Source organism: Centruroides sculpturatus, unplaced genomic scaffold (genome assembly GCF_000671375.1).
Source record: "Centruroides sculpturatus isolate CEXI.00-Female unplaced genomic scaffold, Cexi_2.0 scaffold316, whole genome shotgun sequence".
In the NCBI taxonomy this organism is placed as follows: Eukaryota; Metazoa; Arthropoda; class Arachnida; order Scorpiones; family Buthidae; genus Centruroides; species Centruroides sculpturatus.
In genome coordinates, this window is record NW_019384641.1 from 424,315 (window position 1) to 449,856 (window position 25,542).

At 28.4% G+C, this 25,542-nt stretch overlaps 1 protein-coding gene and 1 long non-coding RNA gene across 7 annotated transcripts in view; both read left to right on the forward strand.

Annotated features, from left to right (window-relative positions):
* LOC111626007 overlaps positions 1-12,486 on the forward strand; it is a 39,847-nt gene extending 27,361 nt beyond the window's left edge. For 5 of the 6 annotated variants that reach the window (XM_023369276.1, XM_023369277.1, XM_023369278.1 and 2 more), the window contains 4 exons: positions 1,125-1,250; positions 3,375-3,510; positions 10,332-10,448; positions 12,223-12,461. In XM_023369276.1, the coding sequence (XP_023225044.1) occupies positions 1,125-1,250; positions 3,375-3,510; positions 10,332-10,369 (300 nt within the window). In that variant the 3' untranslated portion in view covers positions 10,370-10,448; positions 12,223-12,461. Of the gene's footprint in view, positions 1-1,124; positions 1,251-3,374; positions 3,511-10,331; positions 10,449-12,222 lie in introns of all 6 variants that reach the window. The other variant, XM_023369279.1, reaches the window with a different exon arrangement.
* A 5,560-nt stretch (positions 12,487-18,046) lies between these two features.
* LOC111626016 lies at positions 18,047-23,878 on the forward strand. The gene is made up of 4 exons (XR_002756821.1): positions 18,047-18,926; positions 20,701-20,941; positions 23,545-23,699; positions 23,771-23,878. It is a non-coding gene; the product is annotated as an uncharacterized LOC111626016 (long non-coding RNA).
* Positions 23,879-25,542: the final 1,664 nt, after the last annotated feature.

Consider the following 25,542-nt stretch of genomic DNA (forward strand, 5'->3'; position numbering starts at 1 on the left):
AATAAAAATCAAGTTTAAGTCATTTTATTCGACTTTACGTCTGTCCGCCACAAATATTGAAGTCGTAATATCACTAGATAAACGTTTAAAGCACATAAAATCATATTAAAATATATACAAGTATGTACTGTATTTACAGTACACGCATTCGTAAATTTAGATTATTTTTTTTGTACTATATTAAAAACTAAAATTTATTTGTTTGTAAGCTTAAAATAGATTTTTATTAACCATATATTATTTAAAATGCTTTCCTAGTGATAAGTAGATTCGGAGACAGGTAAATTCGACTTACGTCGTTTTTCGACTTACGTCGTTTTCCTGGAACCAATTACCGACGTAAGGCGAGGTATAACTGTATAGTTTTTTTTAACCCTAAATGAACATATGCCATATTGTTTTGATTTTTATGCATGCAATAAAATTTGTTTATTATTATTATTAGTATTATTATGCTGGGTTTAGTGGATTATAATTGGATGACACCAGTTGCAGTGTACTATGCTGGACTAGAGTCAAGACATAGCAACCAAAACAAAACAAAAATAAATGTATCAGTGTGTGTGTGTCTGTATTCACGAATTACCTAACAATATGACATTTATTCAATATAGTGGCCTTCTGTAGTGTGATGTATGTGTTTCTATTCAGTTGTAATGTTCCCAGGTTTTTGTGTAGTGTGTGTGGTATGACACCTGTAGAAGAGAGAATGACAGGTACAATAAGCACCTTATCCATCCTCCACACATACCTTATTTCCTGGGCATGTTCTGTGTACTTTACTTGCAAATTTTTTCACTGCATGTGTTTTGTATATTGTGAGTGTTTGGAATGGATATGTCTATAATATATGTGATTTTATTGTGTTTGTCAATGAGTGTGATGTTTGTTGTTGTAAATTGTTTTATATGTGATTTTGGCTCTGTCATAGTACATTTTGTGCATATTATTATTATCACAAGATTATATCTCAAAATAATATAAGATTTTTAAAATGTGCTTTTACTTTTAAGATCTGTCTAAATGATATTACTTAGACAATTGTCATATTTATTTATAATACACTTAAAAATTATTTATGTGACAAATTAGTTATATATAAAATTGTATTTTATTTTATACAGGATATTGATGAAATACAAGCTGGAAATGATTGGCAAGATAAACTCAATGATGCTGTTGGAAGTTGTGAAATTTTTGTGCCATTAATTACTCCTCAGTATGGACTTACAAGATGGACTAATAGAGAAGTACTTTAAATTTTGTTTTTGTTTTTAACATTACATTATTTGATGATAAAAGGTGATTTGCTTGGAACTGAACATTTGTTCAATATCTCTTGTTTGCACAGTCACATTTGAATAACAAGTAATGTAGAACATATCTTGGTCAACTGGTTCATCATGAAATTAAGGATTATTCTGTTTTATGTTTCATGCTCATCTTTTCATTTTATACAGAGATATTTCACATAATAAATTAATTCTGAAATGTATATTATGTGTATGACCTTGTATATTTTAATTCAAAATTATTACAAAATTATTTTTAAATAATAATTTATACAGTATTTAAACTGAGTAAATCTTGACACCTTATTGTAATAAATAGAAATATAAACTGCTTTTTTAGTTTAAGATAAGCCAAAATATTTCTTATAATAAAAATTTTGGATAAATAAAGAGCAGGTTATATTTTTACAGTATATATTATTTTTGAAAATTTATTATTTAAGGTTTAAACATATGAAGTTTCTTGAAGGTTTTTGTAAATATGAATATTGTTAATGGTCATAATTATTGCTAATATGAAATTTTTAAGGCACATTATGGAAGGTCCATAATGTGTGTAAAAAATTTCATATATTTTGATGAGGAATTACAATTTTAAAAAATTTGATTTAAATATTAATTTTTCCAATATTTTTATTAGTTTAGAACAATGAAACATTAACTTACAGTTCAAATACAAACTTCCTAATTCTTAATATAGAAGAAATATTATATTTCAGTTATTTTCTTATTGAATATACAGGATGGTCCATTTTAATCAGTATACTGAATAACTCAAAAACTACCCATTCTACAGAAAAATTCTGTACACCAAAATTGTTAGACTTTAAGGGGGCTACAAAATGGCATAATCAGTTTTGTCATAGATGCTGCTACAATTGATAAAAACAGATCAACTTCACTTAAACAAAAATTTTCATTTTTTTATTGCATATTATGATTTTACACAAAATTAAACAAATTTTTATCTGAAACATTTTTCTCAAAGATACATATATTAGAAGTTATATGGCTGCTACATTGTGCACGTGCACATCTGTAGCTATCTGTGAAATTCACTGTAAAAAGGATGAAAAATGCTTTAAAAAATCATTAGGAAACTGTTATTTGGTGGAATCATTCTTTTTCTTTGAATAATGAACTGATACAAATGCTTGTGCCAATGTGTTAAAGCCACCAAGTTTGTAATAAAGAAATCTTGATTCAACCAAATAATAGTTTCCTAATGTTCTGTTTAGCATTTTTCTTGTTTCTTTCAGTGAACTTCATAGATATTCACAAATGCATGCTGTGGTAGTCATGTAAACCCCAAATACTCATAACTTTTTAAGTCCACCAGTGACCAAGTGGATAAAACCATTGAACACTAGTATTTGGTTGTCATGCTTTGTCAATGGGCCGGCCAAGTAGAATTTTTCAGGTTTTTTCACATTTGTATCATGTAAATAGGGGCTAGTTTTCCTTAGAAAGCCCTCCCGGGAAACATTTCCTCAGCAGATTGCCCATGTATTGAATTGCCATAAACTAATCATAACTTCTTATAGGTATATCTTTCAGAAAAACATTTAAAATAATTTTTTTAAATGCAGAATCATTACATGCAATAAAAAATGGAAGTTTCCATTTAAGAAAATGAAGTGACCTAGTTTTTACCAATTGTAATGCCATTTATGATGAAACCAATCATACTATCTTGTGGCCTCTTTAAATTGTTACAATTTTGGTGTAATGAATTTTTCTAAAGTATGTATATTTTTTGAGTTATTCCATGGATTAAAATAGACCACCCTGTAAGCATATAAGAATTTATCTAATCTATAGAAATAAATTACTAACTTAATGTGTCTTATCAAACAAACAAATTATCATTTGAAGTTGATTAATGGTATTTACATTTAATGAAATACAAAAAATATAAAATACAGAGGATACAAAAAATTTTCTAATTCTGATTTGAAGACATATGTTAGAATAAATTATAAATTGTTGTATTAAAAATCATTAAAATTTATTCATTGATAAGGTGATCATTTATAGCTAGATATTAAATTATATTCACAAATAAATAACATTTATTTTCAGATTAAACTAGCTGATGTGATGGAAAAAGTCATAATACCAATAAATTTTCTGGATCATTGGCCACCTGATTGTTTAAGTATTCAGTTCTGTGCTCTTCAGTATATTCCTTGGAAAACTTTAGGGGAATTTGAAAAGGGTAATTATTAAATGAATTTATTTATTAAATTATTAATTAAATTATTGAAAAAGTAGATTTATTCAAATACTGATATGATTTACAAAGAAAAAATAGAAAAATTTTAAATGTTTTTCAAATATTGAAAAATAATTTATATCATCTGTCTCAAAAGGTTAGCTACTTATATTTCATAATTATAAAAAAATGAATCAGTACATATTATATTTTGTCAAATTATATATTTATTAGTTTAAGGTTAAAAGGGTTAAAATTATTATTTTTAATTTACTAATTTATATTATTTATAAATGATATAAATTAGTAAATTAAAAATAATTTAAAAATTTTCCTTTGTAAATTAAATACATTTTAATGTTTAAAATGTTGCATATGATTATATTTAGAGTTAAATATTTATTACAACTTTATTATTTACTTTCTTTAATCACTATTAAAAAAACATTTCCATATAAAAATAATCAATTCTTACAAAATATCTCAGAAAAATTTTTAATCATTTTTGAATTTTCAAATTCTGTACATTGAAACACTACTTTCAGTTTCTATAAATTTTTAAAGAGATATGTAATTTGAAGATAAGCATAAAAAATTAATTTGGCATTTACTTTATGTCCAACTTGCACTTTTCCTTCTTTAAACTTTCTGTCTGAGATTACTATTGATAAAAGGACCTTTTAATTATACTTGTTATGGGTTCAGCCAGATTCACAATGGGAGTGACTATGGTGAAGAATGAGGACCCAACATATCTGGGCAAGATAACCTGTGAAAAATTTGAGGTTCCTGATCATTCAGACTGGATCCCCAGAGCAGCAGGCTCAGCCTTTACTGTCTTGATTATCAACTATTGAGTTCCTTATACAGAGGGGGAGTCAAAAATTATTGAACAGTATTTTATTACATTAGAACAGAAATTGGGTAAACTTGCTAAACTCTGCAGACCCTCTAGAATAAACCTTCAATGTAATCCTACTGCTTGTTAATTGTGGCTTTCTAGCATTTTGGGATGCCCACTATTTTTGCCAGCTCTCCATTTTTGTTGAGTTCTCAGATGTACTTGGTAACAGAAACAGATAGCATGGCTATGCTGAAAAATGAACTCTTGTTGGCATTTTCAGTTTTGAATGTAAATACCATTAACCAACTTCAAATGATAATTTGTTTGTTTGAAAGTAAGTCAAAGTAGATGAACTCAAATTAGGGCTTTCGGGAGGTTGTGGCAAGATCTCTCGCTCAAATTTTTCAAACAATTCAGTCATGTGCAGTATATGATCCTGCATTATTGTGGAGAATCTGCACTTAAAGCTGCAGGGTGGCTGGTCATGTTTCTGTGCATTTCCTGAATAAAACTCAGTAAACTGTTCAGTTTGAATGTGTAGAACCTGAAGCAGGTCTGTAAATGAGGTGAAAACATTTGACTGGAAGACATAAAGAAGGTATGAGATTGATCTATGAATAAATTTCCAATAATACTAGATTGTGACAATTGAGCTGATAGGCATTCTATTTATGATGATGACACTAACATGACTGTATGCACAGATCATCATTTTTTTTTACTATACCCTCCAAACTTCAGTTTGGCAGATGGGCTCCACCACTTTCAGACTGAGATTCCAATTCAGGTTCAAATCTCTAGTCCAGAATTTGTCAATTTGTTCAAGAAAATCATTTCTTTTATCAGTAAACTGTCTCAACAATAGCATTACAATAACTATATCCAGCTGAGTTTTTCTGCTTCAATCAGGTGATGAGGAACCCATCTGGGTAATATCTTGCATTTTTCCAAAACCTCCATCAAAATTGTAAAGACAGAATTGTTTAATATTCCAGTTGCTGCTGCAATATCATTGCATCCCTTGTGATGATTCCTATCAAGAAACTGATGACACATTCTACTGTATGCTTGTCCAGAATTGTCTTCAGTCATCCCAACTTCAGGTTTTATGAATGCTATGGTAACCTTGATGAAAATCAGATGCCTATCAAGACACTGTATTTCAATCTATGGCAGAACAAACTTCAGTAAATGCTGCATAAATCTCTGTCAATGTTTGTCCATGAAATGTTTCATTTTTTGATGGACAACAGCTGATCATCACATGTGAAGTACCCAAACTATCTTTATTGGAACAGATGTGTTTGTCTTATTCCTAATCATAACTACGCAAAAAATGGGAATGATTATATCATTTATGTGTGATTGTTGCCAGGTTGTACATTACTTTTTGATTGATCTCTATACTAAAAGAATACAATTAAACACTAGTGGAAAGATTTGTCTCTGCTCTACTGTTTGTGTTCCTGTATAGTATGAGAAAGACATGTTAAATAAATACCTTATTCATTTTTTATTTAGTATGAAAAAGGTACATTAAAGGAATAACAAGAAAATTAAAATAAATTTTGTACTTTTGATTTTATTGTTATTCATAAATTTATTTAAATATTATTCTTTAAAGTTTTCTGTCAGAATTAGAATAACTGTTATTAGGCAGCTTCCATATTTTATTAAATTCTTTAAGAAAATTATGCCAATTCATCAAAAATATATATAAATATAGCCTATAAATAAATCTAATATTATGATACATGTAAAATTATTTAAATAAACTTTTTAAATTTACGTTTCTTCAGAATATATTATATTATGTAATATTTTTAATCAACATTTGATCATATGGTTCTAATAGATTATGAAAGTGAATTTGTTTTAAAGAAAATTTATTTATTCAAATGAAAATCTCTTATTTCAGTAAATAATTGCAAATATTCTTTTTTAATAAATATAAAACATAAATAAGGGCATTAAACAATTCAATAAATCATTTTTTCAATTCAATAATATTATATATTGACAAAAATTATTTAATTAATTTAATCATAAATAAAGTAAATGCTTAAATTATTTTTAAATTAAATTAAATAACACCAAAAAACCTTAAATTAAATTGCTTAAATTAAAAAATAATTTCAAAAAATTAAATTTGAATTAATTATTATAAATGTCAAACTTAATTCAAATATTTAAGTTTCACCAAATAATATTTGAATTAAATTTATATGTAATAGTCAAAGATGGTTGACTTCCTTGACAATCTTCCAGAGCATTGAAAAATTTTATATTTTTCAAATTTTTAATATGAATGTTGTATTGCAATATAAAATTTAAAACAAAAGTTTTAAATTTTATATTGCAAATTTTATGTTTTGTAAAAATATTGGAAGATCTATATATCTTTCTTATTTTCATATATTATCATAACTAACAGATTTTTGTAAAAGTAGATTTCATTAAATGATGACATCTACTTTTCTAAATTCATTATATAATACAGTTAACTTTTTATGAAAAGATTGCTTTAACAGTCATTTTATAAAGTGATTTTGACCATTAGTATTCAAAAAGAAAAAAAAAGGAACCTTTAAAAATCCAGCAATGAAATTTAATAAATAATAATGTTTTTGATCAATATTTATTAAATTTCATTGCTGGATTTTTTAAAGATGTACTTTGATTATAATCTATCCAGTTGATACAAAATTATATATCCATCAGTATTCTTGTTACATTTATAAAATTATATGTGGGTAGGAGTTTATAGGATGAGGGTGCTGAAGGTGTCTCCAGTTGGCACTGTAAATAACTGAAGATGGTTTTATCATATTTAAATATGTCTGGAACCAGAGATTGGACTGGAAGCTCAAATAGCATAATTGGCAATGCATCCACACGTGGTAAGTGGGAGTTGCAGGTATGAGTCCTGCTCCAGGCCAATTCTTTTCTTCCAGAATACTTTAAATTATTTAATAAATATTAATTTAATTATAATTATTAAATTTAATAAGAGGTGGCACCTAACACCACCTTCTAATGACAAATTATTTAGTAATTAATTAAATATAATTGCAGAAAATTAACCTGATTTAATCTGGTGATTGTTTGACTTTACAAATTTATTGGGTTTTGTGATGTTTAGATTGTTACTATTATTTTCACAAATTTATTGATGTTTAAGTGATTTTTGCAGATGCGTAAAAAATAGAATTTAATAATTTGCTCTTATAAAAAATTTCTTGACATTCTCTTTAATACTGTATATAAAATGCAGTGTGTGCATAAATTGTTTCTAAGTAAGCTAGAAACATACATAAATGTGTGCTTATTACATTTCGTAAAGCAATCAATGCATTTAATTTCTGGTGGTAAAAGTTTGAATTATTTTTCATTTTTTAACATTCCCAAAACATATTGATTACAAGACTGTTTATCAACATAAACTACTTTGTTATTTCTAAAAATGAGAAATAATATTAGCAGAACAAACTTCAGTAAATGCTGCATAAATCTCTGTCAATGTTTGTCCATGAAATGTTTCATTTTTTGATGGACAACAGCTGATCATCACATGTGAAGTACCCAAACTATCTTTATTGGAACAGATGTGTTTGTCTTATTCCTAATCATAACTACGCAAAAAATGGGAATGATTATATCATTTATGTGTGATTGTTGCCAGGTTGTACATTACTTTTTGATTGATCTCTATACTAAAAGAATACAATTAAACACTAGTGGAAAGATTTGTCTCTGCTCTACTGTTTGTGTTCCTGTATAGTATGAGAAAGACATGTTAAATAAATACCTTATTCATTTTTTATTTAGTATGAAAAAGGTACATTAAAGGAATAACAAGAAAATTAAAATAAATTTTGTACTTTTGATTTTATTGTTATTCATAAATTTATTTAAATATTATTCTTTAAAGTTTTCTGTCAGAATTAGAATAACTGTTATTAGGCAGCTTCCATATTTTATTAAATTCTTTAAGAAAATTATGCCAATTCATCAAAAATATATATAAATATAGCCTATAAATAAATCTAATATTATGATACATGTAAAATTATTTAAATAAACTTTTTAAATTTACGTTTCTTCAGAATATATTATATTATGTAATATTTTTAATCAACATTTGATCATATGGTTCTAATAGATTATGAAAGTGAATTTGTTTTAAAGAAAATTTATTTATTCAAATGAAAATCTCTTATTTCAGTAAATAATTGCAAATATTCTTTTTTAATAAATATAAAACATAAATAAGGGCATTAAACAATTCAATAAATCATTTTTTCAATTCAATAATATTATATATTGACAAAAATTATTTAATTAATTTAATCATAAATAAAGTAAATGCTTAAATTATTTTTAAATTAAATTAAATAACACCAAAAAACCTTAAATTAAATTGCTTAAATTAAAAAATAATTTCAAAAAATTAAATTTGAATTAATTATTATAAATGTCAAACTTAATTCAAATATTTAAGTTTCACCAAATAATATTTGAATTAAATTTATATGTAATAGTCAAAGATGGTTGACTTCCTTGACAATCTTCCAGAGCATTGAAAAATTTTATATTTTTCAAATTTTTAATATGAATGTTGTATTGCAATATAAAATTTAAAACAAAAGTTTTAAATTTTATATTGCAAATTTTATGTTTTGTAAAAATATTGGAAGATCTATATATCTTTCTTATTTTCATATATTATCATAACTAACAGATTTTTGTAAAAGTAGATTTCATTAAATGATGACATCTACTTTNACTCCATTGGATTCAAGATTGTGTATCTGTATCCTTCTAAATGAGGAGCGATGATGTTGTGCAACGAGGCCTCTAATTTGCGTGTAGGTGCTCTGGCCTTATCAACAACCGGCCTTAATTTTTGGCCCTGTTTGTGGGTTTTTGCAAATGCAAATAACTTAGGGGTATCAGGTGCATCCATGATAATATTCCGTATACCTAATCTTGAGGCTAACTTTTTGTTAGAGAATCGTTTAACCCCAGATTGTATCTTGTCTATTGCGTTGTTCTCCGCCTCCACGCATCTGGTGACATCAATATATTCTCTAAGGCCCTTTTCATACGTATCCCTCCTCATGATCACCAAAGCCTTGGTTTTATCTACCCTGATTCCAATATTTTATTTTTTTATTCTAAAACAATAGTTTTAGAATAAGAAAATAAAATAATAATTTTGAATAATAATGTTCTGTATGATGTCTTGGGATATGTCGAACTAGCTATGGTGATCTAGGGATGTTTGCCTGGATAATGTCGTCAAATCTAGCTGACATCTTCTATGGCCCTGGAAGATGTCCATCTTGCTATGGCATCTGGTGCAGTCCACCGGTGTCCACTGAGTAAAGTTGATGGGTAACTGGTGGGTAGAGCTCTTCTATGCTCTAGGAAAATGTCCACACTGACTCGAGTTCCAGTTTCCTTTTTGTTCAGTTTAGCCTGGGAAAACCCATCAGGTGATTGGATGTTGTTGGAAATGAAGGTTGATTTTGCAGGTGTTTTGTCAGAGGTGAGCCATTGATGACATTATGATGTTGTTGTATGGAGCTGCTATTATTATATTAGGCTCAAAACTTATGTGATCTCTCCTGTTTACAATATGTTGTTTAATTTAACACTTGATTGTTATAATTCTTGAACATTTGTTGCTAGTAAAGGTGATATTCAATCCATTTTTGTGCGATGTTTTCTTAATGATTGCAATGGCAAAATGGGCTTAAGAATTTCCTTAACTTAGCACAAAAATTGGGCCTACAATCCTCACATAAATATTTAATACTGTTTAATAGAATAATGAATTAATAAAAGATGTTTTAATTATATTTTATTTGTGAGCTTTGAATTGAGAATTTGATAAGTTAGTAATGTACAGTAGTTATGTTTTAAAATGTTTCTGTCAAAAAATTTATTTAATAATAATGATGATCATTTATTTTAGAACCCTTCACTAAGAAGTTATCCCAGTCCTATATCTGAAGAGTATTCAATCATAAATAAACCAAAAGATGGTGTACCTTTAATTGTTATAAGTGTTCATCCAGATCAAAAATCAATTGTAAGTAATGCTATTTATACATATTGTTAAATTTAATAGTTGATAAAAGTAACTAGATGTTTATTAAATTTTTAAATATTACATCATTATTAACTTTTATTATAAATTTTTATTAAATTAATCAGAAATTATTTATAAATAGTGTAAGGAATTATATAGAAATTATCAGATAACCAAAAAAATTCATGTGGTTTTTTTTATATCAGAAGTGTAAAAAATTACAAAATTTTTTTAGTTATTTGATATTTAATGTCTTAAATAAGACATTAAATATCATGTAATTATGAGAATAGAATGAATATAATGTAATATAATAATAATTTTATATAAAAAAATGTAAAGTTTATTCATTCATTATTATTAATTTGCTTGTAATAGTGAATCACTTTTTAGATTTAATATTTCTTAGTGTAAAAAATAAAATTTTTTGAATTTATATATAATTTTTAAAAATTTATTATAATGATATTGGATTAATGTAAATACATATCTTTAATTCAATTTATCTAGCACTCATCAGAAAGTACTTTAATTTCTTGCTTGTAGTTTGGTGATGCGTATTATAGGTTACTGTGTATAATTAATTATCTGGAAAAAAATTGATGTAATATAAGATTAGAATCTCTAATTTCCAAAAGTTGGGTAGAACTTAAAACTTGGGCTATTTGGATGTCCAATCTAATCGTTATTGCCAGAAGCATGAAAATTTAGAATCAAATATTGGATTAGTAGCATAATTGGCATTATTAGGTTTCCAACTTTTAATTTTCTTTTTACAAAAAGAGAGGACATTGCAAAAACATTGTACAACACAGGACACTTATAACAAGTAGTCTGTTATAAATACTTGCTGACTAACTGTAAATTATAAAACATTAAAAAGACAATAAATGGAATTTTAAACTCACTATTAGAATAATTATCAACCATTACATATTGTCACAGTAATTGAGTCCCTACATTTTGTTTATTTGTTTGCCTGACTCTGATTAATAGCAGTATCTTTCTCTTTGTTACTCTAGTGAGTGATAAAAACAAAACTATTGTTTTAGAATAAGAAAATAAAATATTGGAATCTCATCTGCCAGCAATATTACAATAAAATTAAACAAATAATTAAAACTGTACTTAAAGGGAGGATATTCTTGATAAAAGGAGGACAGGAGGACAATGCAGTTGAATAGAGGACTGTCCTCCAAAATGAAGGATGGTTGACTATACTAGCAATCATACTTATCTAACTGCAAGGATTGCAGTTAGATAAGTATGATTGCTAGTATAGATTGTATATAGATAAGTATAGATTGAGCCAATACATGACTAGAATACATGACTAGAACCTGCAAGGATTGCAGGTTCTAGTCATGTATTGTCTCAATATTTTCTTTCAGATGTTTATAAACTATTCATCAAGTAATTCTAATTATTAAATTTATTACATAAGATCAAGATACTCTTGATCTTCAGTATAAAATTCATAAATAAACCTTAGTAAATTTAATCTAAAATAGCCTGTACATTCTTGTATTTAATCTATATATAATTTGGATTATGGTCTATACAAATAAAAATTATAAATTAATTATTATTTGTATAGACCATAATACCAAGATAGATCATAATAATGGACCATAATAACAAGAAAATATAAGTTTTGAGTTGTAAATGCAAATATTTATTACTCAGTGTAAAATGTTTTATAATAATGGTTAAATTTAAAACTAATATTTAATTATTTTATAACTAGCTAAATATATAAACTATATTATTATAGGGAAATGATTTGAGGACTAGATTACAAAATAAGAATGTTGAAGTTTGGTGCTCAACAGATGATTTAGACAAAGATTATGATTCATGCAGCTCAATAAGTAGTTCACCAGTTACTCCTACAGCATCTTTACATTTTCTAGGAAGAAGTCACAGTCCTGTGTACAATAGCAGTCAGTCTGATAATACTTCAGAATTGGGAAGAAAATCAAGTTTTCAGTTCTCAAATAATTTTGAAAATGGAAGTAAGTGAATATTTAAAATATTTATTAATTTTACAAATTTTAGAAGATATAAATATTAAGAAAAAAAATGCATTTTAAAATAGACAAGATAAATACAGTTTACTTTAAATAATTTTCTTAAATTTTTTAAAAATTTTTAAGTAATAGTCTGTAATTCCATATTATTGCTAAAGAGTAATAATTGCATTCTTTTATGTATGATTATTTTGTCAAGTTATAGTTTAATGATTATTATTAAACTAGCCATACTAATTCATACCAAATTTATTTCTTTTATTTCATAATACAGAATTCTATTAAAAAAAAAAGCATATATAGACATACAGTGGTGCCTCGTATAATGTACTTAATCTGTTCCAGGTACACGCCTGTTAAGTGAAAAGTCCATTATACGAAACGCATTTTCCCATAGAAATACATGTTAAAACATATAATTTGTTCCGCAGCATAAAATAACCGTACTATACCATAAAAAAAAAGTGAAAATGGAGCAGTCACCAATTATGCCGGGTAGTCAGATGTTGTGAGGAGGACATGGAGGAACACTTTCTTCACACATTCGTACAGATGCAGACTTTTTACACATTGCAGGAGGTCTCTTTTTATTGTTTTTTAATTGCAGTCAGATTCAGGAGAGGCTACTGGAGCTTGCAGGGTCAACTCCTCTTGTTCCATCCTTTGTTATTTGGCAGCTTGCTTCTTGAAAATCATATCCAAGGTGGTCTGTTTTGCTCTCTTCTTCAACACCTGTCAGAAATGACGGGCAAGGGTGTCATTATAGAGATCATTGATCCTGTTGACCTCAGCTCTGTTTGGATAATGAGTGTTGGTAAACTCCTGAACCTATCCACATTTGACAAGGAAGTTTTTGTCAACTTTCACTCCTTCTGATGATGTCTTGCTTTGTTTTAATTGAAATCACCTTTCTGTTTTTTTAGAAGCCATGATTTGCACAACACTTGAATAAATGTAAATACCCTGAACTGATGTACGTAATGCAAGGGAGCAAGCTGAATCCCAACGGAAGCTTTGTACTTCAGATATACTGATAATATATTCTAGTAATACTAATATATTATAAAAATAGCAGATTGTCATTGCAACGGCAAAAGAGTGGCAACATCATTCATACTTGTTCGCAGAAAGTCCATTGTTCAAGTCACGTAATGGCCAAATAGAAAGTCTGTTGTTCGCAGCGTCTGTTATTTGAGGCATACATTACATGAGGCACTACTGTATTATTTTTAAAGATTTGAAATTTTATCAAAATCATCAGCTTTTTGTAAAAAAAGCTGATTAAATGAAAATTTGACAGAGTTATTACCTTATAAGTTTAATTTGCAAAATGTACTCAAATTTAATCCACAAGAAATTTTTTTTTGTTTTGTTCATTTGACATTTTTAAAGTGTAAAATTCTGATTTCAGAATACACTCAGTCTTAAAATTTCACTAATTTCAGAACAAATAAAAAAAAATTGAATACAATTTTTATTTTCTAGAATAGTCTTTCTGTTTAACTAGCTTACTAAAGAATTTTTTATTTTGACTAATTTTAAATACTTCCACAGCTTACATCTGTTAATAACTTCTAGCTCCCAGGTATATTAATAATTAATTTAAAAAGTGACAGAATTACAACAAGAAATCTGATGTTATCTGACGTAACATGTAAATATCAAATAAAAAAATATAAAATGAAATAATGTCATATTTCTTCAGCTNCTTGTTAGCCAAAGTTGTTATATATCAGGACTTCTTAAACTCTTTTTATTCACGACCCCATTTATGATTGTGATTTTTTTTGCGACCTGAAAAATATAAAATGAAGATATATACAAATTTCCAAAAACAATAATGGTGTACTACCACAGTTCATTCTTGTGTTACAATGGAATGGAGACAACTGAATACACTGAAAAGCGACAACACTACACTAGTTTACACTACAATCAGTGTTGCTGAATTGTTGTCTCGCTGCACCAGAAGTGACACAAAGCGTGCCATTTTCAAACTCACAAATTATTTTCAACATTTTGCATTAAAATCTCGCTACCCCAAGATTTCACTAAGCAACCCCAAATGGGATTGCGACCCATAGTTTAAGAAGCCCTGTTATATATAATATCTTAATTGAAATAAGTAATAATCTATGCATAGTTAACATTTTTTTGACAATAGTTTTGATTGTTTTTATTTCAGCTTCTTTCAATAATTATATTAACAGCTAGTTTCTTAATAGTATCTTACTGTAAAGTTTGGCTTTTCCATGAATTTTTCCATGTAAAGTTTGGCTTTTTGGAGATCAAACTCTGACAGGGTCAGTGAGAGGGACAGATCTGACCTCTCAGTGGTAATGACCAAACCAAGCAAAAATTATAAGAAAAATACTATGTACATCAGAATTAATAAACAACACTGTAAAGTTAATGGACTTTAATAAATACAAAAGGGCTATTATTAAATGATTGCAATAGAATAATTAATTAAACAATGTATTAGTTTTAGTAATTCTATGATTAATCAACAATATAATAATAGCAAAACAATTTGTATACACCAGAGCAGTTCCAAACAACCAATCTTAAATATTCAAATTCATCTACAACCACAAGCACAAACCTCGCCTCAACTTTACCTTGCTCCCATCAGTTTACATGTATTTAGTATAACAACATCACAACCTCCATCTATCTCATTTACATAGTCCCATGGACATATGCTTAACTTGTGTCTCATAACTCTAGTCCTGACAAATCTTGTAACATTTATGTAGTAATGAAAAATGAGTTCTGTAGTCTTTTTTGGTTTGTGTCAAAGTTATTTATTCTGCCAGATTTCAGAGCATTCTTCATATCAACATGTTGACCACTAAGATGTTTTTGAATTTTGTTTTACTGATCTGGAGTGTGATGCAGTCAATGTAACTAAACAGAATCCCCAAAATAAACATAACTAAACAAAAATAAGTAACCAAGTTTGAAAAAAAGTTGGATTCCTCTCACTAAGAAGTAAACTGCTAATATAATTATTGAAAATTTGATTTTGTAAAACAGAATCAATGCTATTATTAATACAAGGAATAATAATAATAATATATCCTGAATATAATAATAATTCCTGAATACAGACACATACACTGACACACTTCTTTAATTTTAGTTTTGTTTTGGTTGCTATGCCTTGACTTTGGTCTGGTGTAGTACACAGCCACCGGTGTGAACCGAGTATAACTCACAAAACCCAACATAATAATATATTTATAAATAATAGATATGAAATTAAAACTATTAGATTAAGTTAAATTTTAATATTATTATTTAAATAATAATAAAGAAAATACAATAATATACATAGGACTTCCTAAATATCAATTCTCTACTAATGAGCAGGCAATTGTATTATTATTTGATGACATATACTAGTTCTTTGAAATAATAATTATTTAATTTAAAGTCAAAGTAACAAATAATTATAACTTAGAAATATGTATTATTAATAGAAGCATAGCTATGACTTTTATTCACATACTACAGATATAGATATTACGTACCTCCGAAACCTTTAACCGATGTGAATAAATTTAACATTACTAACGTTTTCAGACCCCTTCTGGGTCCTTCTTCAGGTAAAAATCGTCAAACTAACCATTCGTTTTGAAAGAATTTTTCAAAACATCGAACGATAGAACGGCATCACGTGTTCCATATTCTTGAACGTAAAAGTTTCCACGTCATAGCGGAGGCAATTGAAAATATTTTTCTTTTTATTTTTTATATAATTACTGTTGTAAGATCTTTGATGTTAAGCAAAAAACACATTATATGCATACTGTCTACCCTTTCGTCCTCCTTGCTTAAGTTTACGACTTCCTTAATCTTCCTGTTGCATTAGGGCTTGCCAAGCCAAAGATAGAGAGATTTCATCCCTGGAATTAATGGGTGATGAATCGTTGTATGCCCTGTATATCTCTATCTGCTCTAACCACTTGAGATGGTCTGCATATGGGGTGGTGGTGATTAACTTGGCATTTGAGAAGTCTGCTACGATCTCTGGATCAGACGCGTAAGTGGATAAGGGTGTGGAACATTTATTAAGTCGAATGTCACGGATGTGTTCCTTCCACCTGATCCCAACTGCTCATTTCGTTGAGCCTATGTATACTAAGTCCCTGTCAAAACGGTGGTCCCTAAGTGGTACTTTATATACACCTGGCAATCTTTCATCCTCAGATTTATCCTTTCCATTGCGCAACATATCAAATATAGAAGGGCATCTTCTGTAGGATAGTGATATACTACATTGTCGAGCGATTTTACTATATAAAGATTTTAATACTGGGTTGTAAGAAACAGGTACCGTCCGTTTATCCACATTCCGGTTGCCATTTACTGAATTATCCCTTTCAGAAGGGTCCACCATTCCACCGAACTTTTGTGACATTTTTTGTACAACGTTGTGGTAGCCTTGATGCTTAGCCACTTCACACAGGAATTATAGTTTGTGTTCCAAAGTCTCTTGCGCAGAAGAGTGTGGGTAGGCTCTTTTAACGAGGGCTCTAAACGCCTCCATCTTATATTGGACAGGGTCACAAGAGTCCGCCGTAATATATGTTGGATGGTCTGATGGTTTGTGATACACAGAGGTTTGTGTTATCGGTCCACTAAAATTAATATTCACATCGAGAAAATGCACTGATGAATCGCTGTGTTGTTCGACTTCCACGGTAAGTCCATATGGGTTGTTGTTCATTTGGTCCAACAACTGGGAAATGTTCATGCAGCCCCTCCAGAGTATGATGATATCATCAACGTATCATTTGTAAATTATGATGTTTTGAAGGAAATTCGGTAGTGTTGCATTCTCCAATTGTCTGATTACCAGCTCACACATGTCCCCTGAGAGAGAGCTTCCCATGGGGACCGCTTTACCTTGCATGTATGTAACTCCTCCGAATTGAAAGATCGAGCTGTAACATATCAGGTGGGACAACTCTAACACCTGTTGATGGAACTCCTCATTGCGTAAGATCTTAAACAGTAAGTCTCTGGCTCTGCAAAAACATGGCGGAATCTCGATTGAAGGATATAGTGTGCGGAAATCCATTACCGTGATATAAGTAGGATGTTCAGTGACCTTTAGTAGCTCCACTAACTCCGTTGGATTAGAGATCATGTATCTGTATCCTTCTAAATGTGGAGCGATGATGTTGTGCAACGATGCCTCTAATTTGCGTGTAGGTGCTCTGGTCTTATCAACAACTGGCCTTAATTTTTGGCCCTGTTTGTGGGTTTTTGCAAATGCAAATAACTTAGGGGTATCAGGTGCATCCATGATAATATTCCGTATACCTAATCTTGAGGCTAACTTTTTGTTAGAGAATCGTTTAACCCCAGATTGTATCTTGTCTATTGCGTTGTTCTCCGCCTCCACGCATCTGGTGACATCAATATATTCTCTAAGGCCCTTTTCATACGTATCCCTCCTCATGATCACCAAAGCCTTGGTTTTATCTACCCTGATTCCAATATTTTATTTTTTTATTCTAAAACAATAGTTTTAGAATAAGAAAATAAAATAATAATTTTGAATAATAATGTTCTGTATGATGTCTTGGGATATGTCGAACTAGCTATGGTGATCTAGGGATGTTTGCCTGGATAATGTCGTCAAATCTAGCTGACATCTTCTATGGCCCTGGAAGATGTCCATCTTGCTATGGCATCTGGTGCAGTCCACCGGTGTCCACTGAGTAAAGTTGATGGGTAACTGGTGGGTAGAGCTCTTCTATGCTCTAGGAAAATGTCCACACTGACTCGAGTTCCAGTTTCCTTTTTGTTCAGTTTAGCCTGGGAAAACCCATCAGGTGATTGGATGTTGTTGGAAATGAAGGTTGATTTTGCAGGTGTTTTGTCAGAGGTGAGCCATTGATGACATTATGATGTTGTTGTATGGAGCTGCTATTATTATATTAGGCTCAAAACTTATGTGATCTCTCCTGTTTACAATATGTTGTTTAATTTAACACTTGATTGTTATAATTCTTGAACATTTGTTGCTAGTAAAGGTGATATTCAATCCATTTTTGTGCGATGTTTTCTTAATGATTGCAATGGCAAAATGGGCTTAAGAATTTCCTTAACTTAGCACAAAAATTGGGCCTACAATCCTCACATAAATATTTAATACTGTTTAATAGAATAATGAATTAATAAAAGATGTTTTAATTATATTTTATTTGTGAGCTTTGAATTGAGAATTTGATAAGTTAGTAATGTACAGTAGTTATGTTTTAAAATGTTTCTGTCAAAAAATTTATTTAATAATAATGATGATCATTTATTTTAGAACCCTTCACTAAGAAGTTATCCCAGTCCTATATCTGAAGAGTATTCAATCATAAATAAACCAAAAGATGGTGTACCTTTAATTGTTATAAGTGTTCATCCAGATCAAAAATCAATTGTAAGTAATGCTATTTATACATATTGTTAAATTTAATAGTTGATAAAAGTAACTAGATGTTTATTAAATTTTTAAATATTACATCATTATTAACTTTTATTATAAATTTTTATTAAATTAATCAGAAATTATTTATAAATAGTGTAAGGAATTATATAGAAATTATCAGATAACCAAAAAAATTCATGTGGTTTTTTTTATATCAGAAGTGTAAAAAATTACAAAATTTTTTTAGTTATTTGATATTTAATGTCTTAAATAAGACATTAAATATCATGTAATTATGAGAATAGAATGAATATAATGTAATATAATAATAATTTTATATAAAAAAATGTAAAGTTTATTCATTCATTATTATTAATTTGCTTGTAATAGTGAATCACTTTTTAGATTTAATATTTCTTAGTGTAAAAAATAAAATTTTTTGAATTTATATATAATTTTTAAAAATTTATTATAATGATATTGGATTAATGTAAATACATATCTTTAATTCAATTTATCTAGCACTCATCAGAAAGTACTTTAATTTCTTGCTTGTAGTTTGGTGATGCGTATTATAGGTTACTGTGTATAATTAATTATCTGGAAAAAAATTGATGTAATATAAGATTAGAATCTCTAATTTCCAAAAGTTGGGTAGAACTTAAAACTTGGGCTATTTGGATGTCCAATCTAATCGTTATTGCCAGAAGCATGAAAATTTAGAATCAAATATTGGATTAGTAGCATAATTGGCATTATTAGGTTTCCAACTTTTAATTTTCTTTTTACAAAAAGAGAGGACATTGCAAAAACATTGTACAACACAGGACACTTATAACAAGTAGTCTGTTATAAATACTTGCTGACTAACTGTAAATTATAAAACATTAAAAAGACAATAAATGGAATTTTAAACTCACTATTAGAATAATTATCAACCATTACATATTGTCACAGTAATTGAGTCCCTACATTTTGTTTATTTGTTTGCCTGACTCTGATTAATAGCAGTATCTTTCTCTTTGTTACTCTAGTGAGTGATAAAAACAAAACTATTGTTTTAGAATAAGAAAATAAAATATTGGAATCTCATCTGCCAGCAATATTACAATAAAATTAAACAAATAATTAAAACTGTACTTAAAGGGAGGATATTCTTGATAAAAGGAGGACAGGAGGACAATGCAGTTGAATAGAGGACTGTCCTCCAAAATGAAGGATGGTTGACTATACTAGCAATCATACTTATCTAACTGCAAGGATTGCAGTTAGATAAGTATGATTGCTAGTATAGATTGTATATAGATAAGTATAGATTGAGCCAATACATGACTAGAATACATGACTAGAACCTGCAAGGATTGCAGGTTCTAGTCATGTATTGTCTCAATATTTTCTTTCAGATGTTTATAAACTATTCATCAAGTAATTCTAATTATTAAATTTATTACATAAGATCAAGATACTCTTGATCTTCAGTATAAAATTCATAAATAAACCTTAGTAAATTTAATCTAAAATAGCCTGTACATTCTTGTATTTAATCTATATATAATTTGGATTATGGTCTATACAAATAAAAATTATAAATTAATTATTATTTGTATAGACCATAATACCAAGATAGATCATAATAATGGACCATAATAACAAGAAAATATAAGTTTTGAGTTGTAAATGCAAATATTTATTACTCAGTGTAAAATGTTTTATAATAATGGTTAAATTTAAAACTAATATTTAATTATTTTATAACTAGCTAAATATATAAACTATATTATTATAGGGAAATGATTTGAGGACTAGATTACAAAATAAGAATGTTGAAGTTTGGTGCTCAACAGATGATTTAGACAAAGATTATGATTCATGCAGCTCAATAAGTAGTTCACCAGTTACTCCTACAGCATCTTTACATTTTCTAGGAAGAAGTCACAGTCCTGTGTACAATAGCAGTCAGTCTGATAATACTTCAGAATTGGGAAGAAAATCAAGTTTTCAGTTCTCAAATAATTTTGAAAATGGAAGTAAGTGAATATTTAAAATATTTATTAATTTTACAAATTTTAGAAGATATAAATATTAAGAAAAAAAATGCATTTTAAAATAGACAAGATAAATACAGTTTACTTTAAATAATTTTCTTAAATTTTTTAAAAATTTTTAAGTAATAGTCTGTAATTCCATATTATTGCTAAAGAGTAATAATTGCATTCTTTTATGTATGATTATTTTGTCAAGATATAGTTTAATGATTATTATTAAACTAGCCATACTAATTCATACCAAATTTATTTCTTTTATTTCATAATACAGAATTCTATAAAAAAAAAAAGCATATATAGACATACAGTGGTGCCTCGTATAATGTACTAAATCTGTTCCAGGTACACGCCTGTTAAGTGAAAAGTCCATTATACGAAACGCATTTTCCCATAGAAATACATGTTAAAACATATAATTTGTTCCGCAGCATAAAATAACCGTACTATACCATAAAAAAAAAGTGAAAATGGAGCAGTCACCAATTATGCCGGGTAGTCAGATGTTGTGAGGAGGACATGGAGGAACACTTTCTTCACACATTCGTACAGATACAGACTTTTTACACATTGCAGGAGGTCTCTTTTTATTGTTTTTTAATTGCAGTCAGATTCAGGAGAGGCTACTGGAGCTTGCAGGGTCAACTCCTCTTGTTCCATCCTTTGTTATTTGGCAGCTTGCTTCTTGAAAATCATATCCAAGGTGGTCTGTTTTGCTCTCTTCTTCAACACCTGTCAGAAATGACGGGCAAGGGTGTCATTATAGAGATCATTGATCCTGTTGACCTCAGCTCTGTTTGGATAATGAGTGTTGGTAAACTCCTGAACCTATCCACATTTGACAAGGAAGTTTTTGTCAACTTTCACTCCTTCTGATGATGTCTTGCTTTGTTTTAATTGAAATCACCTTTCTGTTTTTTTAGAAGCCATGATTTGCACAACACTTGAATAAATGTAAATACCCTGAACTGATGTACGTAATGCAAGGGAGCAAGCTGAATCCCAACGGAAGCTTTGTACTTCAGATATACTGATAATATATTCTAGTAATACTAATATATTATAAAAATAGCAGATTGTCATTGCAACGGCAAAAGAGTGGCAACATCATTCATACTTGTTCGCAGAAAGTCCATTGTTCAAGTCACGTAATGGCCAAATAGAAAGTCTGTTGTTCGCAGCGTCTGTTATTTGAGGCATACGTTACATGAGGCACTACTGTATTATTTTTAAAGATTTGAAATTTTATCAAAATCATCAGCTTTTTGTAAAAAAAGCTGATTAAATGAAAATTTGACAGAGTTATTACCTTATAAGTTTAATTTGCAAAATGTACTCAAATTTAATCCACAAGAAATTTTTTTTTGTTTTGTTCATTTGACATTTTTAAAGTGTAAAATTCTGATTTCAGAATACACTCAGTCTTAAAATTTCACTAATTTCAGAACAAATAAAAAAAAATTGAATACAATTTTTTATTTTCTAGAATAGTCTTTCTGTTTAACTAGCTTACTAAAGAATTTTTTATTTTGACTAATTTTAAATACTTCCACAGCTTACATCTGTTAATAACTTCTAGCTCCCAGGTATATTAATAATTAATTTAAAAAGTGACAGAATTACAACAAGAAATCTGATGTTATCTGACGTAACATGTAAATATCAAATAAAAAAATATAAAATGAAATAATGTCATATTTCTTCAGCTATAATTCTGCAATTTTTAAATTAATTATTTAAGATGAACAACTTAAGTTTAGAAATATTAAAAATACTGATTATTTAAATTTATTTTGAAAATTTTAAAATAGAATCAAGATAAAATTAATTTGTATTATTGTAAATCATACAATTGTAGGAATTAACATTGATTTTACTATTATTTACTTAATGATGTTTCTAAAGAGAGTTATTACAAAACAAAAAACATTAGAAGTAAAAATGTTTTTAATAGGTTTGACTTCTTATAAAGAATTGAGAATGGCTATAAACAACTGTAACAAAATTTTGATACTTTATCAAATATCAATAGTAATAAATAAATAAAAATCAGCTTACTAATTGATTATAAAAAAATAATTAAAAATTTGGAATGTTTTGAATCATAAGTAATTTTTTAGTCAGTAATTTAGAAAGAAAAATTTAAAACTATTGAAGAAATCATAGTTATTTAATAGATAAGCATTTATCAGGATTATACAATTCCATCTTCAGATCTATTACATTTGTTGTTAATATTCTGACAGTTCAAACACAGCAGTTGCATATTCTTGCAAACTTTTCAACCAAACCAAGCATAAACATAAGTTTTAAATTTTAAGACATGAAATCCATAAACCAACTGGTACATAATAAGTCATAACTAACTGTAGTTAGTTATGATCACTTCAATACATTTGAGTTTTTTCTTTCTAATGTATATGCATAGTCATTTGTTCCTTCTTTATGTTAGTAATTTAGTTTAATTAAGCAATATTTTTAGTTTAGTTAGTTAATAATCTGATATAATTAGGCAAATTATTATTTTTAAATTTGTAGAAAGTTAATATACAATCCAAAATATTTGTTTTATTTTATATTTTCAACAGTAAATTTCTCACAAATTACAAATAGTCAAAATTCTACAATGCCTATATCAACATTGAATAAATTAAAAGTATTTAAAAAAAAAGCTGATGAAGCAAGTTTGGTAATAATACTATTATCGCAAGCATATTGTTCTTCCAAGACATCAATCAAACAGGTATATTTATAAATATATATTAATATATTATGTATTAAATATTTATTGAATATTTATTGATCTTTATTTAGGTATATTACTGTGAACATAGAAAATGGACAATTGTTATCAGAACAGAAGAATTTAATATGCCAAATTGGATTACACACTTACTAGATGTAAAGATTATTGAGGTATTTCATAAATATTTATGTAGATAAAATAAATAACACAGAAACAACTAAGATACCAACAAAAAAAAACCAAACTTTTATGATACATAACTTTTTCATTCATTTACAATGAACATTGTCAGGTATTATAAAATAAACTGAACAAGAACATTTTTTTTAAATGGATCAAATAAATCAAAATTTAAAAATTTAAGAATGGACATGTGCAACGATATGGCATCTTATCATAGACCTGATATTGTCGAATGTTGCAGTTGACACTCCCCTATGTAAGGAAAAGGTTGAATTCAGGATGGTGAGAAGGTTTGAACTATATATGTAGGTGGTGGTGTTAGACACTGAGGCAAGAACTCAGTTTACAATTAACACCCATTTATTAAAGTACAAGAGATATCTTATAAGGTTTAGGAGATCTCCTTTTCTTAAAACTAGTTTGACAGGATATACAGTAAGTCTTGGCAATGTTGATGTTCTTGGGTATATGATGTCTTGGTAGTACAAGGTTCCTGAGGCTCATTGCTTATTCTTATTGATGGATTAGTGTCTTTAATGGATAGTGCACTGATATAAAAAATTGAAGGAACTGACTCGCAGGAGGGTGGATGTTTGCAGCTTTCTTTCAATTTGTACATATCACTCAATCAAAAATAGGACTGTTTTGGTGTAAAAAGTCCATGTTCTTGAGTTTTGGAATTTTTAAAAGCTTTTTCATCTCTCATCAGATGTTCTGGTTGATCATGATCTCCCTTTTCCCATTTTTTGATTGGCCCCTAGTTTGTTGCCATGGCTATTGATGAGTTTTCTTGCAATGTTTTACTGACCAAGAACATTTTTATATAAAAACTAGCTGTTACCTATGGTTTTGCTCGTGCGGATTTTGCAATTTGATAGAAATAACCCTCCCTCGGTACTTCACTAAGATTAAATCATTACTTGTTACTAATTTGGTAAAATTACTGATTTTTGTTTGTTTCAAACTATGGACTGCTAATGCACCTAAATTCAAGTTTCAAATATTATGGGATTCTGAGATACAATAAATCTGAGTTCAATTTTTTTTTTGAAACATAAAATGATGTTATCTGAAAATTCGTAAAGTATAAATATTTACTGAAAAATAGAGTTTTAGTTACTCCAGTAACTCTTTGTAAGCCATGTTTGTGGTACTGCCTTTTGGGGCTAAGACTTAATCCTCTCCCTTTCCTCCCGCAGGAGAATTTTGAAAAATTTCTTCTTAGTGTGCACTCTCATTGCATACCCTACTAAATCATAGTTAAAAACAAAAAATTGCATCTAAAATAGTACAGTAGAAACATTCTTCAGGTTAAGTCTTAATCTTCTCCTTTCCCCCCTGCAGAGGAATTTCCAAAAATCCCTTCTTAGTGTGCATTTTCATGACTTACCCTGTGTACCAAGTTTCACTCTAGGTTCAGCAGTTTGCTCTGGGTGATGATGAATCAGTCAGTCAGTCAGGACATGTAATTTTATATATTTAGATAATTTTCATCTTTTAAAACAAATTTTGGTTGAGGTTTCAGACCCTGGTTGAGACCTTATACACCATAGTTCCCAGCAGTTCAACAAATGCCTGCCAAGCTGTAAAAAAAGAGTTAATCTCTGTAAAATTAATTGTTCTGTCATCCTTAATTGCTTTAATTGCTTCAAAGATC